The 22,958-nt window shown below is 43.5% G+C and overlaps 1 protein-coding gene across 1 annotated transcript in view; it reads right to left on the reverse strand.

The window, feature by feature from the left end:
* LOC112241633 (neuropilin and tolloid-like protein 1) overlaps positions 1-17,920 on the reverse strand; it is a 200,390-nt gene extending 182,470 nt beyond the window's left edge. The window contains exons 1-3 of the mRNA XM_042308459.1: positions 17,806-17,920; positions 17,562-17,696; positions 15,534-15,782 (exon numbers count right to left, since the gene is read on the reverse strand). Of these exons, the coding sequence (XP_042164393.1) occupies positions 15,534-15,782; positions 17,562-17,696; positions 17,806-17,920 (499 nt within the window). The remainder of the gene's footprint in view (positions 1-15,533; positions 15,783-17,561; positions 17,697-17,805) is intronic.
* Positions 17,921-22,958: the final 5,038 nt, after the last annotated feature.

The following is a 22,958-nucleotide window of genomic DNA, read 5'->3' on the forward strand; positions in this document are numbered from 1 at the left end:
TGAATGCTCATTAGGAGTTGCATGCCCTATGAATGCTCATTAGGAGTCGTGTGCCCTATGAATGCTCATTAGGAGTGGTATGCCCTATGTATGCTTTTCCCAAGTTTGCTGTTGACGCATATCCCCCGGTTTGTTATTGGGGTCAAATTAGTCTCCACTTTTGTGGATTGGGGTGATCAGTCCTTGGTTCAAAAATATTTGGGAAGATGCCAGAGCTGAGGATGATGTTAAAGAGTTTAAGTTTAGCCAATTTGGATACCATCAACCCTACAGGCCTTTTTGGATTGGAGGGTGTGTATTTTGTCCTGTTTTTCATTCAATGCAATTGGAGAATCTATTGGGTTCTGGTAGTCTTTAATAGTTGATTCTAAGATTTGCATTAGATCATGCATATGTTTTTGCTGTTTGTTCTTTGTTATAGATCCCCCAAAATTGGAGAAGTATTTTATCCATACATCTCCATTTTGGATAGATAACTCTTCGTGTTGTTGTTTGTTTAGGCTTTTCCAATTTCCCAGGAGTGGTTAGATTCAATGGATTCTTCAATCACATTGAGCTGATTTCTGACGTGATGTTCATTCTTTTTCAGTAATGTATTTATCACGTTTCAAGTAAGACCCAAATGCAGAGACAAAGGGTTGTGAGACATGGGTTTACATCTAGACACATGAAAAGTAGGAAGTATATGGAGGGTAGGGGGCAACAGAGAACGAACAGCAGAGGGGCTAATGATCTTGGAGCAGGAGAGAATGGTCTCGGCTTCTGGAGGTGTAGCCGTGGAGCTATAGCGGCATGCCAGCGCATCAGACATGACATTCTTGGGAACCGGTCAGTGTTACGGAAGCAAAGTGGCCTGGGCCTTACTGAACCCCTCCCAGAGGTCCTGGTACTCTGCGGGAATGGCGGAGAGGGCAATTTCCAAGCCCCCAGAAAGACGGGGCAGGCAGAGCTGACTTCAGGCAATGTGTGTGGCAGAACGGGCTCCAGCCAACGATGGCACCAGTAGACCAATCAATAGAGGGATTGTGTCGCTGGAGCCAAGATAATCTCAATATCACGGGAACCTTCGGAGACTCAATTAGCAGGAATTAGATCGTCTCGCTGTTGTTCCTCGACATTCATAGGTTGATGGGGCTGGTATGGTGGGTGAGCCGGCCTATAGAGCGCCCGTCCAGCACTCTAATATCCATGGGAATGGAGAAGGGTTGAGTGGGAATGCCCAGCTCGGACGTCAGGGTAACGTCCATAAGGCTCATATCGGCCCCCGAGTCGATGAGAGACTTGGACTGGTCGCACCACAGCAGGATGGCATGGAGAGGGGGGCGAGTAGGGGGAGAAGCAACATTATCCTTAAGACCCACCAGAGTACTCATTCCTACAAATGAGCAAGGTCTCTTGAAGGGACAGGTAGACACATAATGACCAGCAGTACCGCAATACAGACAACTCTGGGTGTTAAGTCTTCCTACGCATCCGGCTGGAGACAGCCTAGCCCTGCCGAGCTGCATTAGCTTGGGAAGAGGTAAATCGGCAGTCTTCGGAGGCTCTTGGAGGAACTTGGGTAAGCCCGGATCCTCTCGGGGACGTAGACGTCAGGGACCGCCGGAGTTCATCAGATGCAAAGTGGGATCCTTGAATGAGTGATTGGGACTGCAATCAGACCTCTTCTCCCTCCTACGCTCCTGTAGCCGTGTATCGATCCAGATGGTTAAGGCGATGAGTGAGTCGAGATCTGTTGATCTGTTGGTAGTTCTCGGGCTGCAAGCTCGTCCTTTACTTCCTCTGATGATCCGTGCAGAAAAGTGTCGAACAGCACTCTGCGTTCCAGGCACCCTCCTCTGCTAGCATGAGGAAATCCATAGTCTGTCACACTGAGGGAGTCCTGCCAAAGCTGGAGTAGCTTCCGGGCAGCCTCTTTCCCAGACAACGGAGCCTTGAAAACTTTTTTCACCTCCGCCATGAATCCCAACAGACTGAAGCATATTTTTTATTTTATTTTTTTATTTGACCTTTATTTAACCAGGTAAGCTAGAACAAGTTCTCATTTACAACTGTGACCTGGCCAAGATAAAGCCAAGCAATGCGACACAAACAACAACACAGAGTTAAACATGGAATAAACAAGCATACAGTCAATAACACAATAGAAACAAAGAAAGTCTATATACAGTGTGTGCAAATTGCGTGAAGAGCTAGGCCAGAAATAGGCCATAGTAGCGAAATAATTACAATGTAGCAGATTAACACTGGAGTGATAAATGAGCAGATGATGTGCAAGTAGAGATGCTGGTGTGCAAAATAGCAGAAAAGTAAATAAAAACCATATGGGGATGAGGTAGGTAGATTGGGTGGGCTATTTACAGATGGACTATGTACAGCAGCAGCGATCGGTTAGCTGCTCAGATAGCAGATGTTTAAAGTTAGTGAGGGAAATATGAGTTAGTTAGTGAGGGAAACTGAATATGAGATAGTCAGTTTTACGAGGGTAAGTGTCACGAACCTCGCCGAAGATGGTGCCTCTTCCTGTTCGGGTGGTGCTCGGCGGTTGTCGTCGCCAGCCTATTAGCTGCCATCGATTCCCTTTCCGTTTGTTTTGGTTATTGGGTAATTTGGTACACCTGTTTTGTATTAGGGTTTGTTTGTAGGGTATTTAAGGGCACTAGGCCCGCTGGGTATTTGTGCGGGCTTGTTTCTTGTTACTCTGTGTTTGATGATGTTATTTGTTTGTGTCTTTATTCTCCTGACTATTTTTGTCCTGTTGTTTGGACTGGCAACTTGTATACGCCCTGTGTGTTGGCGTGACTGTTTTTGATGCGCTGGTGAATAAATTTGACAAACGACTGAACCCTGCTCTCTGCGCCTGATTCCACCCACCACTCCTAGTATATCGTAACAGTAAGTTTGGCGGTGTGAGTGAATGAGGCTTTGTTGCGAAATAGAAAGCCGATTCTAGATTTGATTTTGGATTGGAGATGTTTAATATGTTTCTGGAAGGAGAGTTTAGTCTAGCCAGACACCTAGGTATTTGTAGTTGTCCACATATTCTAGTTCAGAACCATCCAGGGTAGTGATGCTAGTCGGGCGGGCGGGTGCGGGCAGTGAATGGTTGAAAAGCATTTGGTTTTAGTAGCGTTTAAGAGCAGTTGGAGGCCACGGAAGGAGTGTACGGCCGACTGTTGGTCCCAAATGGCCGTAGCCCAGGCAGACATCAGCGTGATGAGGTCTTAGAACGGTCGAAGTAACAATGTTTATTACTGCAACAGGGGCAGGTAAACGACAGGTCAAGGCAGGCAGGGGTCGATAATCCAGAGTAGTGGGGCCAAGGTGCAGGATGGCAGGCAGGCTCAGGTCAGGCAGAGGTCGGTAATCCAGAGTAGTGGGGGCAGGATGGCAGGCAGGCTCAGGGACAGGCAGAGGTGGCAGGCAAGGTAGGATGGCAGGCAAGTTCAGGGTCAGGTCAGGCAGAGGTCGGTAATCCAGAATAGTGGGGCAAAGGTACAGGACGGCAGGCAGGCTCAGGTCAGACAGAGGTCGGTAATCCAGAGTAGTGGGGATAAAGTACAGTACGGCAGGCAGGCTCAGGGTCAGGTCAGGCAGAGGTCAGTAATCCAGAGTAGTGGGGATAAGGTACAGGACAGCAGGCAGGCTCAGGGTCAGGGTGGGCAGAAAAGGTCAAAAACAGGAAAAACAGGAACAATCAAGAGACAGGAACAGAGGGGAAAACAAGACAAGGAGACAAGCACAAAGACAGGTGAAACAGATCAGGGCGTGACAGTATTTCTGTATTGTTTTAGTGATTCACTAAAATGTTTTTGGTTGGACAGGTTTCTCAATTTTTTTCTTATGTTTTTGCATCAAACCATTTGTCATTGTTGTTCGTTTTCTTAGGTTGTATACTAGCCCTTTTTAGATTTGACAGGGAAGCTGAGAGGTCAAATATACTGTTTAGGTTTTCTACTGCCAAGTTTACACTACTAGTACAGTGGGACGTTTTGTCCAGGTAATCGTCTATAAGTGATTGAATTTGTTGTTGTCTAATTGTTTTTTAGTAGATTTCCACATTATTTTCCTTGCATCGATAGCATTTCTTAAAATGATTCCGTTTATTTGGCTTTGATGCCTCATGATTGAGTTTTGCTCTGTTCATGTGATTATGCTTTGATCTGATAGGGATGTCAGTGGGCTGACTGTGAACGCTCTGAGAGACTCTGGGTTGAGGTCAGTGATAAATAGTCTATAGTACTACTGCCAAGAGACGAGGTATAGGTGCACCTACCGTAGGAGTCCCCTCGAAGCCTACCATTGATTATGTACATACCCAGCGGTCGACAGAGCTGCAGGAGTTGTGACCCGTTTATGATGGTTATGTTGTTTTAGTTGTGCCTAGGGGGGTATATAGGGGAAGGAATGCTGTCATCTCCAGGTAGGTGTTTGTGGTCTCTCTCTCTCCACTTGTTCATTTTATCTATGTTTTACTGTGTTCCGCTGTAAGTCAGGCACCCTGCAGAGTCTTGGGCCCTCCAAAATAAATGAAAGTCTCAGTGCGTCAGTTGTGTGCTACATTCTCAGTGTCTTTTTTGCAAAGATCTCAGGGACTAGGTCCACATCATCACTAAAGCCGAGAGAGATGCAATAACGCCAGATTTATCACTGTTTTTACACTCTACTTTGTCCCTTATCCAACAGAAGGGACAAATAAATAAAACATCCCCTTCTCCTCTCCCGTCCCCTCCCCCCTCCCCTCTCCTCTCCCTCCCCTCCCCTCCCCCCCCCCCTCCTCTCCCTCTCCCCCTCTCCCCTCTCCCTCTCTCCTCTCCTCTCCTCTCCTCCCTCTCCTCTCCCTCCCTCCTCCCTCTCCTCCCCTCCCCCTCCCCTCCCCTCCCTCTCCTCCCCTCCCTCCCTCTCCCTCCCCTCCCCCCTCCCCTCCCCTCCCCTCCCCTCCTCCCTCTCTCCTCCACTCCCTTCCCCTCCCCCCCTCCTCCTCCCCCCCTCCCCCCCCCCCCCCCCCCCACTCCCCACTCCTCTCCTCTCCTCTTCCCTCCCCTCCTCTCTTCTCCTCCTCTCCTCTCCTCCACTCCCCTCCCCTCTTCTCCTCTCCTCTCCTGTCTTCATATATCCTCTCTGCTGGTAGGAAGAGACTAGAGCGTCAGCCTCAAGAGTAGAGCGCCAGTCTTGTCCTGCCTCTCTCCTCTTCACCTCTCACCCTCCCTCGTGCCTCTCCTGCTGCCTCGCCTCGCCTACCATTACTTTAGCTAGACTCTGGGGGTGCCGTTCATTCTTCATCTCTCAAATTAAATGGGGTGCAAGTGCGCTCGCTCGCTTCACCAAGTTCGAAATAATCATGAGTGATTATCCCTCTCTTCCTCTGTCAAGCTTTCGATTGCTACTGCTCACTCGTAGTAGCTTTATTAGAAAAAAATAAGTAGAAAATATATATAGAAATAAAAAAACGTCCAGTTCCAACAATTTAAATATCAAGTAACTAAATTGTTTTGTTTTTATTCAGTGACGATAGAAAGTCCTGAAACTGAGAGTGGAAAGTTAACTCTGATTCTTCCTTACCACTTATCTAGTGAAACTGGCTGTGAAGTGTAGCTTCTCCAAGGAGTGCTGAGGGTCGTTTGCGCTGGTTCAAATTCCAATTTTCCAGTTTGAATCCATCTATGTCCAATCTCATGGAGTTGCCTCCTGGACGATGGGGTCCATTCTATTCCAGCTCTAATCTCCAACGTCAATGGACTGATTTGAATCCAAATGATTCCCAGTCCACTTATAATGAGGTGGGGGTGGGGGGTTTAAGTGCCTAGGATCAATCAAAATCTCATCTAGATATTGGATTTATTAGTCATGGCCTGACCTCCTAGCATCAGAAAACCCTACGTTCCCACTGAAGAGCTGGAGATGAAGTTGGCCTGACCTAGCATCAGAAAACCCTACGTTCCCACTGAAGAGCTGGAGATGAAGTTGGCCTGACCTCCTAGCATCAGAAAACCCTACGTTCCCACTGAAGAGCTGGAGATGAAGTTGGCCTGACCTAGCATCAGAAAACACTACGTTCTCATCGGAGAGCTGGAGATTAGGTTGGAAATCATGATAGTGCGAGGTTACAGTATAAAGTTGACCATGCATTTCAAGAAGGGGCAGATAGCCCAACCATATATCAACTATAGGACACAGAGCGATATGTTTCACCTAAGCAGCTAACTTCGAGACATTTGCTATGAAATCATTCACACTTAATCAAGCATACAGTACCAGCTAAAAGTTTGGACACACTTATTCGTTCCAGGGTTTTTCACGGAATGATGTAGTAACCAAAAAAAGTATAAAACAAAACAATATATATTTGAGATTCTTCAAAGTAGCCACCCTTGGTCTTGATGACAGCTTTGCACACTCTTTCCAATCAGTTGTGTTGTGACAAGGTAGGATTGGTATACAGAAGACATCCCTATTTGGTTACAAGACCAAGACCATATTACGGCAACAACAACAAGCAAAGAGAAACAACAGTCCATCATTACTTTAAGACATAAAGGTCAGTCAATCTGGAAAATTTCTAGAACTTTTAAAGTTTCTTCAAGTGCAGTTGCAAAAACCATCAAGCGCTATAATGAAACTGGCTCTCGTGAAGACCGCCACATGAAAGGAAGACTCAAGAGTTACCTCTGCTGCAGAGGATAAGTTCATTAGAGTTAACTGCACCTCAGATTGCAGCCCAAATAAATGCTTCACAGAGTTCAAGTAACAGACACATCTCAACATCAACTGTTTAGAGGAGACTGAGTGAATCAGGCCTTCATGGTCAAATTGCTGCAAAGAAACCACTACTAAAGGACACCAATAAGAAGAAGAGACTTGCTTGGGTCAAGAAACACGAGAAATGGACATTAGACCGGTGGAAATCTGTCCTTTGGTCTGATTAGTCCACATTTGAGATGTTTTGTTCCAACCGCAGTGTCTTTGTGAAGTGCAGAGTAGGTGAAGAGATGATGTCTGCATGTGTAGATCCCACTGTGAAACATGGAGGAGGTGGTGTTATGTTGTGGGGGTGCTTTTCTGGTGACACTGTATGTCATTTATTTCGAATTGGTGGTACTGAACATTGACAAACAGTTGGACAGACCATCTGAAATAAATTATGTAATATTTCCCAATGTTATCACACTGCAGAAACAACGCAACAATCCCTCTCATCCAATGGCTCCGAAGACTCCACCTTACAGCAAAAGTAGATCTATATTTCATTCTCAAACTCGGCCACGGAGCTACAAAATAGATTTCACTTGGCATCCAACAAAGCAGTTGAAAAGCTAAAAAGGCCCACATGAGAAGCTTCTCTTCTCCGTGTGAAACAACAGTATTCAGCAGCCGTTGAATCAAGACAAACAGCAGTCTGGGGGATTACATGGCTGCTTCTGCCTTACTGATGGCAGGGGGCGTGTGAGGGGGAAGTGTGTGAGGGGAGAAGCGTGTGAGGGGGGAAGTGTGTGAGGGGGAAGCGTGTGAGGGGGAAGGGTGAGAGGGGGAAGCGTGTGAAGGGGAAGGGTGAGAGGGGGAAGCGTGTGAAGGGGAAGGGTGAGAGGGGGGAAGTGTGTGAGGGGGAAGTGTGTGAGGGGGAAGCGTGTGAGAGGGGAAGTGTGTGAGGGGAATCGTGTGAGGGGAATCGTGTGAGGGGGAATCGTGTGAGGGGGAAGTGTGTGAGGGGGAAGTGTGTGAGGGGAAAGAGTGTGAGGGGAGAAGAGTGTGAGGGGGAAGTGTGTGAGGGGGAAGGTGTGAGGGGGAAGGGTGTGAGGGGGAAGTGTGTGAGGGGGAAGGGTGTGAGGGGAGAAGGGTTTGAGGGGAAGGGTTTGAGGGGAAGTGTGTGAGGGGGAAGTGTGTGAGGGGGAAGTGTGTGAGGGTGGAAGTGTGTGAGGGTGGAAGTGTGTGAGGAAAGATAAGTCATGGTTTTACTGGAAGGGGTGTGAGGTAGACACAAACGTATGCTGACGCACACACACACACACACACACACACACACACACACACACACACACACACACACACACACACACACACACACAGCCCCTTCTGGATTGCATTTAGTTTTACTTCCTGTGTCAAGTGCACTTTCATATTACTGATCAGCAGACACTGTAAGGTTAGAGTGGAGGGTAAACATCCTTACTGCAGTGCCCCAGAGATAAAGAGAGACATTCCTACTTCCCTATTACAATTCAGAACATGGTCCAAACCAAAGTCTCTCATCATACACTACTGTTAGCTCAACGGACACTAGAAAAGCTTAACAAAGTTGAATTCTTCACAAAGGGTCGATACAGCTGCATTCAGACAACGACATTTGACACAAGCACTGATATTTAACCCTTCCTCATAGGCTGAGCCTCCTCCTACACATCTGTACAAGCACTGATATTTAACCCTTTCTCCTAGGCTGAGTCTCCTCCTCCACATCTGAACAGTCAATGCATCTCTGTTGCTAGACAGAACCTTATCGTGATATCTGTTCTTCCTCACTTCATCTAACCTGACCTCTACCCCAAAATGCTCACTCCTCCCCAACTCAAGGCTGTCATGGTGATTGGTACCAGACTGTGTCTCTTCTCCTCCCAGAGGATCCCTGATGGCTAACAATAACATATCCAATAACATAATAACATATCAATAACTAACAATAATATAATAACATATCACTTCTGATTATAACAATGTTCCATGTTTAACCCAGAATCTAACACTACAGATAACCATGCTAGAAAGGACAAAACCCGGCAAGCCAAGTATATTACAAATGTGTATTCTCAATCTAGAATTAGAGTTATGTCTAAGGTCAGGGAGCACGGCCAGATCGTGACGGTCATCTTTCAGAGCGGAAAATATTGGGTGCAGGTGTGGGTGACCGCAGCACTGCCTGAACAGAATAGGATGAGGAATTACGAGGGTTATGGTATGGGGAGTTGTGGCTGTATTTCAGACAGGCATACAGGGTAGCCGCACGTCGTCCTTGGGAGAAATAACAGACGTGTTCCCTGGCTACAGAGCAGATTAAATATCTTAAATATAGAGTTATTTGTAGAGAACACGCAGAGATATTTTGAGAACTTGGGACTATAAGGTTCTTTCTGCAAAAATATTATTCTGAGATAGTTGGCTTTAAAGTTCCAAACCCTCAGTGGTTTGAATGGTGACAGTGATTTTTATCTTGTATACATTGGGATTAACAACAAGAACTGGGGAATATATAATACTAAACTCAGCAAAAAAAAGAAACGTCCCTTTTTCAGGACCCTGTCTTTCAAAGATAATTCGTAAATATCCATGCTTGTTTCCCATGCTTGTTCAATGAACCATAAACCTGTGGAATAGTCTTTAAGACACAAACAGCTTACAGACGGTAGGCAATTAATGTCACAGTTATGAAAACTTAGGACACTAAAGAGGCCTTTCTACAGATTCTGAAAAACACCAAAAGAAACATGCCCAGGGTCCCTGCTCATCTGCGTGAACGTGCCTTAGGCATGCTGTAAGGAGGCATGAGGACTGCAGGTGTGGCCAAGGCAATAAATTGCAATGTCCGTACTGTGAGACGCCTATGACAGCGCTACAGGGAGACGCGAGGACGGAGATGCGAGGACGGACAGCTGATCGTCCTCGCAGTGGCAGACCACGTGTAACAACACCTGCACAGAATCGGTACATCCGAACATCAAACCTGCGGGACAGGTACAGGACAGGTACAGGACGGCAACAACAACTGCGAGTTACACCAGGAACGCACAATCCCTCCATCAGTGCTCAGACTGTTTGAAATAGGCTGTGAGAGGCTAGACTCAGGGCTTTTAGGCCTGTTGTAAGGCAGGTCCTCACCAGACATCACCGGCAACAACATCGCCTATGGGCACAAATCCACCGTCACTGGACCAGACAGGACTGGTAAAAAGTGCTCTTCACTGACGAGGCGGTTTTGTCTCACCAGGGGTGATGGTCGGATTCGAGTTTATCGTCGAAGGAATGAGCGCTACACCGAGGCCTGTACTCTGGAGTGGGATCGATTTGGAGGTGGAGGGTCTGTCACGGTCTGGGGCGGTGTGTCACAGCATCATCGGACTGAGCTTGATGTCATTGCAGGCAATCTCAACACTGTGCATTACAGAGAAGACATCCTCCTCCCTCATGTGGTACCCTTCCTGCAGGCTCATCCTGACATGACCCTCCGGCATGACAATGCCACGAGGCATACTGCTCGATCTGTGGGTGATTTCCTGCAAGACAGGAATCTCAATCCCATTGAGCAGGTCTGGCACCTGTTGGCTCGGAGGGTGAGGGCTAGGGACATTCCCCCTAGAAATTTTCCGGGATCTTGCAGGTGCCTTGATGGAAGAGTGGGGTAACATCTCATAGCAAGAACTGGCAAATCTGGTGCAGTCCATGAGGAGGAGATGCACTGCAGTACTTAATGCAGCTGGTGGCCACACCAGATACTGACTGTTACTTTTGATTTTGACCCCCCCCTTTGTTCAGGGACACATTTTTCAATTTATGTTAGTCACATGTCTGTGGAACTTGTTCAGTTTATGTCTCAGTTGTTGAATCTTGTTATATTCATACAAATATTTACACATGTTAAGTTTGCAGTTGACAGTGAGAGGACGTTTCTTTTTTTGGCTTAGTTTATATAGGTAGAGAACATTCAACAGAACAAGGCTATGTCAATAACTACATTTCGACAAAAATACAGATATAACCTTATCGTCCCAAATACTCGAATTGCTGACTTGATTGTCAAACTGTAGCCTATAAGAAGTTAATACAGCACTGCCTTAGCCACACTTTTATTTTCAATATGTGTTAATCTTCCACTTAACCGACAATAACAATAAATACATAGTAATATATACAATAAATACATAGTAATATATACAATAAATACATAGTAATATATACAATAAATACATAGTAATATATACAATAAATACATAGTAATATATACAATAAATACATAGTAATATATACAATAAATACATAGCAATATATACAATAAATACATAGTAATATATACAATAAATACATAGTAATATATACAATAAATACATAGTAATATATACAATAAATACATAGTAATATATACAATAAATACATAGTAATATATACAATAAATACATAGTAATATATACAATAAATACATATTAATATATACCACAAATACATAGCAATATATACCATAAATACATAGTAATATATACAATAAATACATAGTCATATATACAATAAATACATAGTCATATATACAATAAATACATAGTAATATATACAATAAATACATAGTAATATATACAATAAATACATAGTAATATATACAATAAATACATAGTAATATATACAATAAATACATATTAATATATACCACAAATACATAGCAATATATACCATAAATACATAGTAATATATACAATAAATACATAGTCATATATACAATAAATACATAGTAATATATACAATTTAGCAGACGTGTTTATCCAATGTGACTTACAGTCATGCGCGCATCCATTTTACAAAGAATCAAACCTACAATCGTGGTGTTTCAAGCACCATGCTCTACCATGCTTTACCAACTGAACCATAAAGGACCATAGCTGTTCAGACAAACTATTCCCTAACTCCTTTGATAGTTATAATTCAGACAGCATATCCTGCTGATGATGCACTTGACAGTGTGATTGGAATGGAATGACAGTGAGTGTGCTGCTGTACCTGCACATTTAGCTTAGCACCTTGTGTACAACAGAACCTAACATGACAGGATTCCAGACACTCTACATCAGTTTAGTCTCCTCGCCTCACTTAAAACCTTTTTCTGTTGTGGGCTAAATCAGGGTCACACAGAGGGTTTCTTGATAGCAAAATCTACTTTAAAACAAAAGTATACACCTCACACACAAAGTCATGGGCACAAAAAAAGAGAGCAAGTCAGATATAGAGTTGGAATGTCTTATAATATGAGTTTGCATCCTAAGATTACACTTTAAATACATCATAGAAGACTGAAATATACCAAAGTCGTTTTACATAGAGACATCTGATTTTCAGCTGTAAAAAGAAAAAAATGTGTTATAAACTGGGTGGTTCAAACCCTGAATGTTGATTGGCTGACAGCCGTGGTAGATCAGACCGTATGCCACAGGTATGACAAAACATTTATTTTTAATGCTCTAATTATGTTGGTAACCCATTTTATAATAGCAATAAGGCACCTCTGGGGATTGTGGTATATGACCAATATACCACGGCTAAGGGCTGGGTCCAGAACAGCCCTTAGTCGTGGTATATTGGCCATAAACCATACACCCTCGTGCCTTATTGCTTAATTATACAATTATGAAAATAGGAATAACATCCCACTCATGAGGCCACCAGTCATTTGACTGCAGGAAAGGGTTCTAACCAGTTGCTGGATCGGTGTTAAAGGTATCACTGTAGAATTTCTGTAAACTCCCAAAACATGCTTTTCTACGTTCAATTGTTATGGGATCACCTGTATAAATAATGGATAAAAGTGTAAAGAGTTCAAATCTACCCCAAAAGCCAGGAAATACCATGACTAATTTCTGTTACATTAGATTACAATAGTCAATAGTGATATTTCCTGTGAAGTTCCATCCAGTCCTAGTACTCTTCTGTACAGTACTAAGGATGGAATCATGTGAACCTGAAGGCTGATCTCATAAAGACTGTGATGTCTTTCATCTCCAGGTGGGACGGGATGACACGGGATGACACGGGATGACACGGGATGACACGATGAATGAAAAAACCTGTTCTTCCTCACATTTTTACTTATGTTCTCTTTCCCTCGCCTCTCCTCCTTCTCCCCCTCTCCCCTCTCCTCAGATAGAACACTTCAGATGAATGAAAAGCGAGGGAGAAGATAAGGTGAGGGAAAGGTGTAGAATCTTTCTCTCTCTCTCTTTCTCTCCTCCTCCTCCTCTCCCCTTGCTTTTCATTCATCTTGAATAGCCCAGTGTGAATTAGCATGTGCTAGCAGCATTAGCCAAGCAGAGGCAGATGTGAGCCTCTCTCTCCGCACAGCCAGATTTTGGAGCATCAAGTCGAGTGAATCCAAGACTTTTATCTTCTTTAATTATGCTAATCATATGCCACAGCTATTTCTTATCAAGACAGAGGGAGATGTGTTTTTCCCCTTCTCTCACTCAGGAATCTGAGAAGAGGCTCCACCAGCAAACAGCAGCATTTTCAAAGATAACCCCAACATTCTATGGAGAGGAAAACACATGCACTCCATCAACCTGACTCTAACTGGACTACACCAATCCCCCCCTCCCCTCCCCCATCTTCACCCACCGTTTCCCATCTTTCTTCATGACATAGAATGACCTTTAACGCACAGAACAGCAATCTGATCACTTCTTCACCCCATTATATCAAGTCTAATCAATCGATCTAGGATGAAAGGTCAATGTATTTGGGTCTATGGGAAAGCATTGCGTGTGGTAGAAAGAGGCACACTCCTCTACCTATTGATTTGGACAGTGAAGCTACAACTGTTAACTTGGCTCTATACTCCAGCATTTTGGATTTGAAATCAGAAGTTTCATATGAGGTCGACAGTACAGAATGTCACCTTTTATTTCAGGATATTTTCATACATCTCTGTTTTACCGTTTAGAAATGAACCCACTTTATGTATCTAGTCGCCCCAGTCTGAAGTTTTACAAGTGTTTGGACAAATTTACCCATATGTGTATTAAAGCAGTCAAAAGTTTAGTGCTTGGACTAATATTCATAGCACGCAAAGACGACATCAAGCTTGTGACTACACACTTGTTGAATGCATTGGCAGTTTGTTCTGGTTGTGTTTCAGATTATGTTGTGCCCAATAGAAATGAGTGGTAAATAATGGTATTGTGTCAATTTGGAATCACCTTTATTGTAAATAAGAATATAATGTTTCTGAACACTTCTACATTAAAGATCCAGTGCAGTCAAAATTCAGTTTTATCTGTGTTTTATATCATATTGTTACAACAGCTGATGAAAACAACAGTGTAAATGTGTGAAAACATTTGTTATTTCCTGACAGTTTCTGGATGAAAATCCAATCTACACAGGACCTTCTAATCAGCAGCTCCGCGTGGGTGGGAGTTTCGGCTTTCCATGGTGACATCACCATTGGTAATAGACCAATAAGAAAGAGAGTTCTAAACCTCTCTGCCAATAGCAGCTCGTTTTCATTTTTCCCTTCCCCACTCAGACCAGTCTCAGACAGTCCTAAGGAAAAAAAAATGTTTTTCTCCTCTCCCTATTACAGTAAGGTACTTAATTGTAACCCAGAAATTATTTAACAGTGGCATAAAAACGACTACTGTGAATGTGGATGCTACCATGATTACGGATAATCATGAATGAATCATGAATAACGATGAGTGAGAAAGCTATAAAGGCACAAAGATCATACCCCCGAAAAAATGCTAACCTCTCACAATTACTAATATTAGAGGAGGTTAGCATTTCTTGGGGGGTATTTAAATGCCTTTCCCACTCATCATTATTGAAGATTCGTTCTAGAGTATCTGTAACAAGGGAAGCATCCACATGAATGTAGAAGTCATCAGAGACATATTGTTGTTATTTACTATGAAAGTGACACAACATCATCTGAAACACAACCAAAGCTATTTGTTCAAAATGTAAAACAGTGTCCGAGGACAATGTTATAGGCCAATGGCAAAACAATACATAAATAGTTTTTTGGTGTATTTTAGGAAGGGAAAGAGGGATGGCTACACACAGAATGTGGGTTAGAAAATATATATTTTCTCTCTCTCCGTGGAACATAATTCTGCAGATGACATCCAAAGTTAAAAATGCTCCTACATATCACGGTGCTGCGGGCAGCGTTCCCATCACCCCTCGACCACACACTAAAGTTGATAGTGCTATTAAACCATGACCCAGCCGAGGGTACACTCCATACAGCCTATTGGAGAACAGAGTGGATATCAAACCAAGGTGGTCATAAATCATGAGCTGCTCGGTTAATGGGAAACCAGCCAAAAGATGACTCAAAGTCAAGGCTTCTCGCGGCACGCAGAGGGAGGTAATTGGGAGGATTGTATTCAACAGTACAGATTAGCCTGTCATGCTTATTCACCTTCCCTCTGCTACCCCCTCCAGTACCCCCGCAAACAACAGTTACTAGAGAACTCTGATCGAAAGCTGTCAAACTAAATCTCCACACCGTCAGTTTTATATATATGTTACTACAGCAACACATGTCGTTAGCCTGCCTGTCTGCCTGTCACCATGGCTGGAGGCTAGGAGCTGATAGCACCATACTTTGTGTGCTAAGGAAATATATGATGTTGTTTAGTAGAGAGGGTGTGAACAGACTGTTGTTAGACATTTCGGTGAACCAATTGAACTCCTGAATTTTGCCGTGTCAACACCATCACTCTGTTGCCTTTCGGCATGGTGAGATTGCTCATGTAGTGTGAATACTTAGTGTTGATTCTTACCTGCCGTGAAGTTGTAATTCACCGAAAATCCAATCGCCTCCAGTTCGCCATCGGAAACAAATTTTACCCAGAGGTACCGTCCGCTGCTCCTGATGAATGGAGGGATGGTCTGGCCACAGTAGCGTCCGATTACTGGGGAGAAGCCAAAGGGGCCGTCCCGCACCTCAATGTTGTCAAATTTACATTCCCATGAAGGCTCGATAGAATACCTCTCATTAAAGAACAGATGAATGCACAGCCTGGGAGGAGCTGGAGGAGACAGAGAGAATAGATAACACAGATAGTGAATATAATGCTCATACTGTTTATCGTATATCTAGCTATATTACATAATGCTGTAGGCCTATAGTGGCACAGCGGCTCCTGAGTAGTGCAGAGGTCTAAGGTACTGCATCTCAGGGCTTGAGGCGACACTACAGACACCCTGGTTCGAATCCAGGTTGTATCCTAACTGGCAGTGATTGGGAGTCCCATAGGGTGGCACACATTTGGCCCAGCGTCGTCTGGGTTTGGCTGGTGTAGGCCGTCATTGTAAATAAGAAATTGTTTTTAACTGGCTTGCCTAGTTAAATAAGGCATATAACACATGGCGAACACGTGAAGCGACATTAAGTAGTGTGAAATTAAGATTTCTTCCGGTAAATGCCCCTTTGGGTGTTAATTCATTTTGAATCATTTAAATTTGCAATGTAGATAGATACACACTGTATGTTGTCTTGGAGTGACCTGAATGAACCACTAATAAAACACAATCTGTTGTGACGTTTTTGTGACCACTGATCAACCTCTGATAAAAATGTTGTGTTGTTTTTTTTTTTTTTTTTTAACCGGTGAAACACGTTCCAAGTATTTCAAACAAGCATCTTCTATTTATATCCTAATTATCAGTATGGGTAAAGTCTGGTTGCCTAGTTCCACCATGCTGATCTCACCAGCTTACATTCGGTCAGGTCAGGATGGTGGAACAGGCTAAAAGTCTGGACCATCATCCACATCTATAAATCCAGTTCAGTCTAGTACAAACCAGATAATATAGTTCTAGTATAGTTCCTCCAGTCCAGCAATAGTCTCTCAATAGAAATGCTCTTTCGTGTATTCATTTTGTTGATATCATCAGGGCCGTAACCTAATCTCCCCCACTGATGAATCAAATATAAACCTCCCGGAACTTAAATTAAACGCCTGAGATTGCAACTCGCCGTCTGATTTCATTACCATCGTCAGACAAACATCAACAGCACAGCAACTGAACTGGCCAATCCCATCAGTTCTACTATGAACACACCTCAACAGCTGGTCCAGATTTCACTCTGAAACATGAGGAGAGACATCCATCCACAGAGCAACTTCAGCCCAACCATATTCACTGACGCCTGATCCATCCACAGAGCAACTACAGCCCAACCATATTCACTGACGCCTGATCCATCCACAGAGCAACTTCAGCCCAACCATATTCACTGACGCCTGATCCATCCACAGAGCAACTTCAGCCCAACCATATTCACTGACGCCTGATCCATCCACAGAGCAACTTCAGCCCAACCATATTCACTGACGCCTGATCCATCCACAGAGCAACTTCAGCCCAACCATATTCACTGACGCCTGATCCATCCACAGAGCAACTTCAGCCCAACCATATTCACTGACGCCTGATCCATCCACAGAGCAACTTCAGCCCAACCATATTCACTGACGCCTGATCCATCCACAGAGCAACTTCAGCCCAACCATATTCACTGACGCCTGAACTCAAGGAGACAAACGAGCAGTTTAACAGACAGATGGTTTTTAATTTCTCGCCTGGATCTAAGATGATAAAGATTAAGGTTCCTGAAACACTATTTCAGCGTCTGATTTCAGTGCTAAAAGGCTAAATCAAGGGACCAAACTCTGTATTCATTATTCCTTCCGTTGAATTGAAATAAATGCACTATTTGTTTAGAGGATGGCATCTATTGATCTGAACAAATGACATACCTGGCTTTACATTGAGAATAGTTAGTTACTATGCCAACTATTCACCTTCAATGATGTAAACACACTCTATTCCTGGGGGGTATTTGCTGGGGTAGTTGGGAGAAGTGAACAATCCCCCATCTCCTTCCTTCACCCAGGTGCCACATTGACCTGCAGGCTTCACTCCCGAATTGTTCTTCACTGAAAACCCAATAGCAGAGTGAAGTTGATTATATAGAAATATAGAGAGAAATATAAAGAGAGAGAGAGAGAGAGAGAGTAGAGTAGTGATAGTGATAGAGTGCCTTACATGCTTCCTTCTTCGTTGCCCCAGACAACCCAAGTATGAGTAGACTTGCAACAACTGCAACAAGATAAACACATTCATTTTGTTTTGTGAATAATACAAATGTCTTTATTTGCATTCATTCAACATAGATGTAGGCTAGGCCTATGACATAATACTCTGAATAATTCCAAATATTGCATTTATCATGCATGGCTAGAATGTTACATTTCCTTTTTTAAACTGGTTTTTAAATCAAAAGATGTCATTTGGAAACAATTGACTCTCCAAAGTTTCTCAACTTTTTGAATAGAATTGGATGCGGAACGAACAGCCAAACATACACACCTATTACACTGTACCATAGATCCGACCCGGGCAACACATAACTAGGCTTTAATGCCCTATTCATCAAACACATTGAAAACCTATTCACCCGCAGACTTCAGGCTGTATCATAATGTATCTGCATGTAATGCTATGGAAAAATAGCCAACGTATGCTGCTTTAATAGTACAGTAGATGCCATACAAATTGTTAAGGGGTATGTTTACATGACTATCACATTCGTTACACATCTCCCACTATACGTGAATTGACAGCTATAGGCAACCAGAATTCTACGTCAACTCATACAATCATGAATATTGGGCTAGCCTAAGCTACACAAAAGAAGGTATTCGAGGAAGGCGCAAGGCGGTGTATTATGTTCAATAGAAGTGACTTACCGTGAAGGAGGCTGTGCCCATATACCATGTCTGTACCTTTCACAGGGGGCTTTAGGCTCAACTAATTCCATTTAGATAAAGGAATACTTCAAGAGAAAACGATTCAGATCTAAGGTAGATGCAAAATGGACAGCAAACCGCAATACCATTCCACCTTCCCAAAAATAAAATAGAAATGTATACAATTGATAACCAGGCAAATGTCTTCCTCGCAGTTCTAATTTATTGAATGAGAATATCAAAATTCCAGAGAGAAAAAATCGCAACTACTAGTCACCAGTTTCATATAAAACCAAAAGAAAGTCTAAACATTTGCCCGAATTCCATCCAAATGGTTCCAGAACCTTTTGGTGCTTCTGCTGCACTGACCGGATGAATAGGTCCGTCATCAGCCTTCCCTGATCGCTGCACCTTTACAATCTTTACAATGAAACAGATTCAGGGTGAAAAAAACGGTAGCTTTAGTTGTTATTCTTCTATCCCTTTACCTGGAAACAAAAAAATCCTAGTGGCGCGTGGGCATCCATCCTCCTAAATACATTCTCCGAACTGTTTGCACTGTTCCACGATGCGTAAAGCCTCCGGCTATCAACTTAGATAACAAAAGTCGCAACGTGAAAAATAGTGTTTATCTCATCCTTTCTTCATCTATTCCCTCAAGCTACGAGGAGTGTTCGTAGAGCAGTGTTTGTACAGCATCCTCCAGTCTACTCCGGCGACTGGCTGGTTTCTCACGCTCGCTCTCTCACGCTCGCTCTCTTTCTCTCTCTCTCTCTGCACCCACCAAGAAAGAGTTGATGCACATTATCGCATTCCTCCAACCGTTGGGTCATCTATTCGTTCCTCTAACAACTGGACTTACAAACCACCTTCATTACAATTGGACCACACTCAAGCAAACAATACTGTACGAAAACGAAAACTAGGCTACTTTGTTTCACGAATATAATCGAACTTCCCCGATGTTAGCGCCACCGAGGAGTAGAAAAAAACTACCGGGAGGAGGTGGTGGGTGTTTCTTTAAGACGCGCTCGCTCTTTCTCTCTGCAAGGGACTGCAGAATCCAACACCTCAGTCGGCCGCACTCTGAGCGAAAATGTAAAAGGTGAACAGAAAAACGCACCCTGTGGGAGGAAATGGAAGAAACAAGCGAGAGCAGATAGACGTCAGGATACCGTAAACTATATCAGCAACTCCAGGTAGAAACACCTGACGTATGGAATAGATTGAGTGACTATCTGCCTCCCGCCAACATGGCGAGGTCGGGTGGATTAGAATGTAGCGATGCATATGGACACCACAGCTCAATGCATTCGGGAATTGCTGAACATCCACTATGACGGGTTTTTCATCTTCTGTTTTGGCCAAATGTCGATTTTTTTTTTGTATAATGTTCCATTCATAGGTAAATCCTGGCTCTGATTATGCAGTTAATCAGCATTAAGCATTACTGGGTATTTCCAGTGTATTGATAATAAAAAAATAAAATAGCTCACATGAAAATTGTATGTAGGGCTATAAATCCATCTACATATTTATCTTCCCCACAAAAATGGCAACATTCCATACTTTTATGTTGTCTGCAGGAAGAATAAAGCCTTGTTTATCTCCTTGCTGTGCTTTCGGTAGCCTAGCTCAATGACATCAATCAATGCTAGTGCTTATGGAGCTAAAACAAGATCATTCTCCACACACGATTTTGCTGTTGATTAAACCTGTTTTCTATTAACAATACCCATCTCTTCACTGCCTTTCCAATTAACTGCATTAATGCCTCCTCCCCCTGATCCTCTCTCCCGACTCAACTCTGCATGGCATGACAACAGCAGTTCAACTGAGGTCATTGAAGTTGCCCGTTGTCTCTGCTCTAGCTTGGATCTGGACAATTTAGTGAGCAAGGTCAGAGAACTGAATCAGACAGAATAACATATCAGTGATGCTGTTTCATCCATTATAATAACCGACTCAACAGATTCTGCTCAGGCCATGCTGATAGGTTACATCATCACTGCATCCTTGTAGTCGGTCCTCTGACAAGATGGCACAGGAGTGTACTTGCCCTGTCACCACAGCATCACGTTCAACCTCTGTTTCCCCCCCACAATTGATATATAACTAACTGGTCTAAGAACAGTTTTGTTGTTTAGGTGATAGTCATTGTCGTTTAGAACTAAGGATAACTGATCTTGAATCAGCTGTTACAGAGGAGAGCTAGCTAGCTAGCTCCGTTAATTTAGTCTCAGGTGAGGGAAGTGTTGATGCAGTGGTGCAAATGTATTTTTTTTGTTATGTTTGAACTACAAATGAACTGAAGGGGTATGAGGAAGACTGCTGTTTAGAATGTACTCTGACAGTAGAATAAAAATAGTTGTATTTTAATTTAGCATCTTGGGTTTGTCTTCATTACGCCACTCTTTGCATTTTGAGAGAAACAGGGAGATAGAAAGAGAGAGAGAGTGAGGCAAAAAATAAACATTTCCACAGGGCTGTGGGGTGAGACAGGGATGCAGTTTAAGCCCCACCCTCTTCAACATATATATCACCGAATTGGCGAGGGCACTAGAACAGTCTGCAGCACCTGGCCTCACCCTACTAGAATGCTTATGATCTGGTGCTTTTGTCCCAAACCAAGGAGGGCCTACGGCAGCACCTAGATCTTCTGCACAGATTCTGTCAGACCTGGGCCCTGACAGTTAATCTCAGTAAGACAAAATAATGGTATTACAAAAAAAAGGTCCAGTCGCCAGGACCACAAATACAAATTCCATCTAGATACTGAGGCCCTAGAGTGGCTATTTCCAAAAACCTAGGAGTACCAGCAATGCCGTCGGGGATACGCCAAATAAAAATGTGATTCACATTTTCAAACAGCCCATTGAGATAGCCTAATCAAATAATTAAAATCCAATCAAATGAACCGTTACTCTCTCGCGGGAATTCCACTAACGGTCTGTATGTATGTAGCCAAATGTAGCTGCTGCTCATTCCGTTTGCTCGAAAATGTATGAATGGTGAAGAAAAGTAAGGCCTGCATCCATAGAGACACATACCAGCTCTACTGGTAGTACTGCAACTACCAGCAGTACTACACCTGCACCTGTCAACGACACAAGTTGTTCTGCTTTCATAAAGACACATACCAGCTCTACAGGTAGTACTGCTACTACCAGCAGTACTACACCTGCACCTGTCAACGACACAAGTTGTTCTGCTTCCATAGAGACACATACCAGCTCTACAGGTAGTACTGCTACTACCAGCAGTACTACACCTGCACCTGTCAACGACACAAGTTGTTCTGCTTCCACGAGCACATCCAACGCTAGCATCAGTAATTCTACATTTGTTGTTAGCCCAGCTAGCATGGACACTGACAGTTGTGAATCTGATGCAGCCGAAGAGCTACTGCCCCCTTACCCGGGAACGCACCGAACAACAGACAGGGACGGTGGACCATCAAAGAGGCGCAAATATGATGAGAAATACTTTGATATGGGGTTCACTTATATTGGGAGTAGTGCCTTTCCTCAGTCACAGTGTGTTATACACTACGTTCAAAAGTTTGGGGTCACTTAGAAATGTCCTTGTTTGGTGAGCTACCGAGTGGCTAGGACAGGCAAGCCCCATACTATTGTGGAGGACTTCATTCTTTCTGCTGCCGTGGATATGGCTGGGACAATGAAAAAGGCCCAAAAAACGATACAGACAATTACTTCATCAAACAGCACTGTTTCACAACGCATCAGAGACATGACAGGAGATGTTTTGAAACAATTACTGTTTTGCATACAAGCCAGTGAATTCTATGCATTACAGCTGGATGAGTCAACAGACGTGGAGGGCCTGGCACAGCTCCTGGTATATGTCCTTTACGTTTATGGTGGGTCAATTAAGGAAGACATCCTCTTCTGCAAACCACTGGAAACCAGGACAACAGGAGAGGATATTCTTAAAGTACTGGACAGCTTTGTGACATCAAATGGACTTTGGTGGTCAAGATGTGTTGGTATCTGTACTGATGGCACAAAAGCCATGACAGGGAGACATAGTGGAGTGGTAACGCGCATGCAAGCAGTTGCTCCCGATGCCACTTGGATACACTGCAGCATCCACCGAGAGGCTCTTGCTACCAAGGGAATGTCTGACAGCTTGAAAGACGTTTTGGACACTACAGTGATGCCACTAAAGCTAGGCCTCTGAACTCTCGTGTATTTTCTGCATTATGCAATGATATGGGCAGCGATCATGTAACGCTTTTACAACATACAGAAGTGCACGGGTTATCAATGGGCTCGTTTTTTGACACGTTTTTTTTAATTGAGAGATGAGGTTAAAGTTTTCTTTACTGACCATAATTTTCACTTGTCTGAACACTTGCATGATGATGAGTTTCTCACACGACTGGCCTATCAGGGTGATGTTTTTTCTCGCCTGAATAATCTGAATCTA

The sequence above is a fragment of the Oncorhynchus tshawytscha genome, linkage group LG29, assembly GCF_018296145.1.
Source record: "Oncorhynchus tshawytscha isolate Ot180627B linkage group LG29, Otsh_v2.0, whole genome shotgun sequence".
Lineage (NCBI taxonomy): Eukaryota > Metazoa > Chordata > Actinopteri > Salmoniformes > Salmonidae > Oncorhynchus > Oncorhynchus tshawytscha.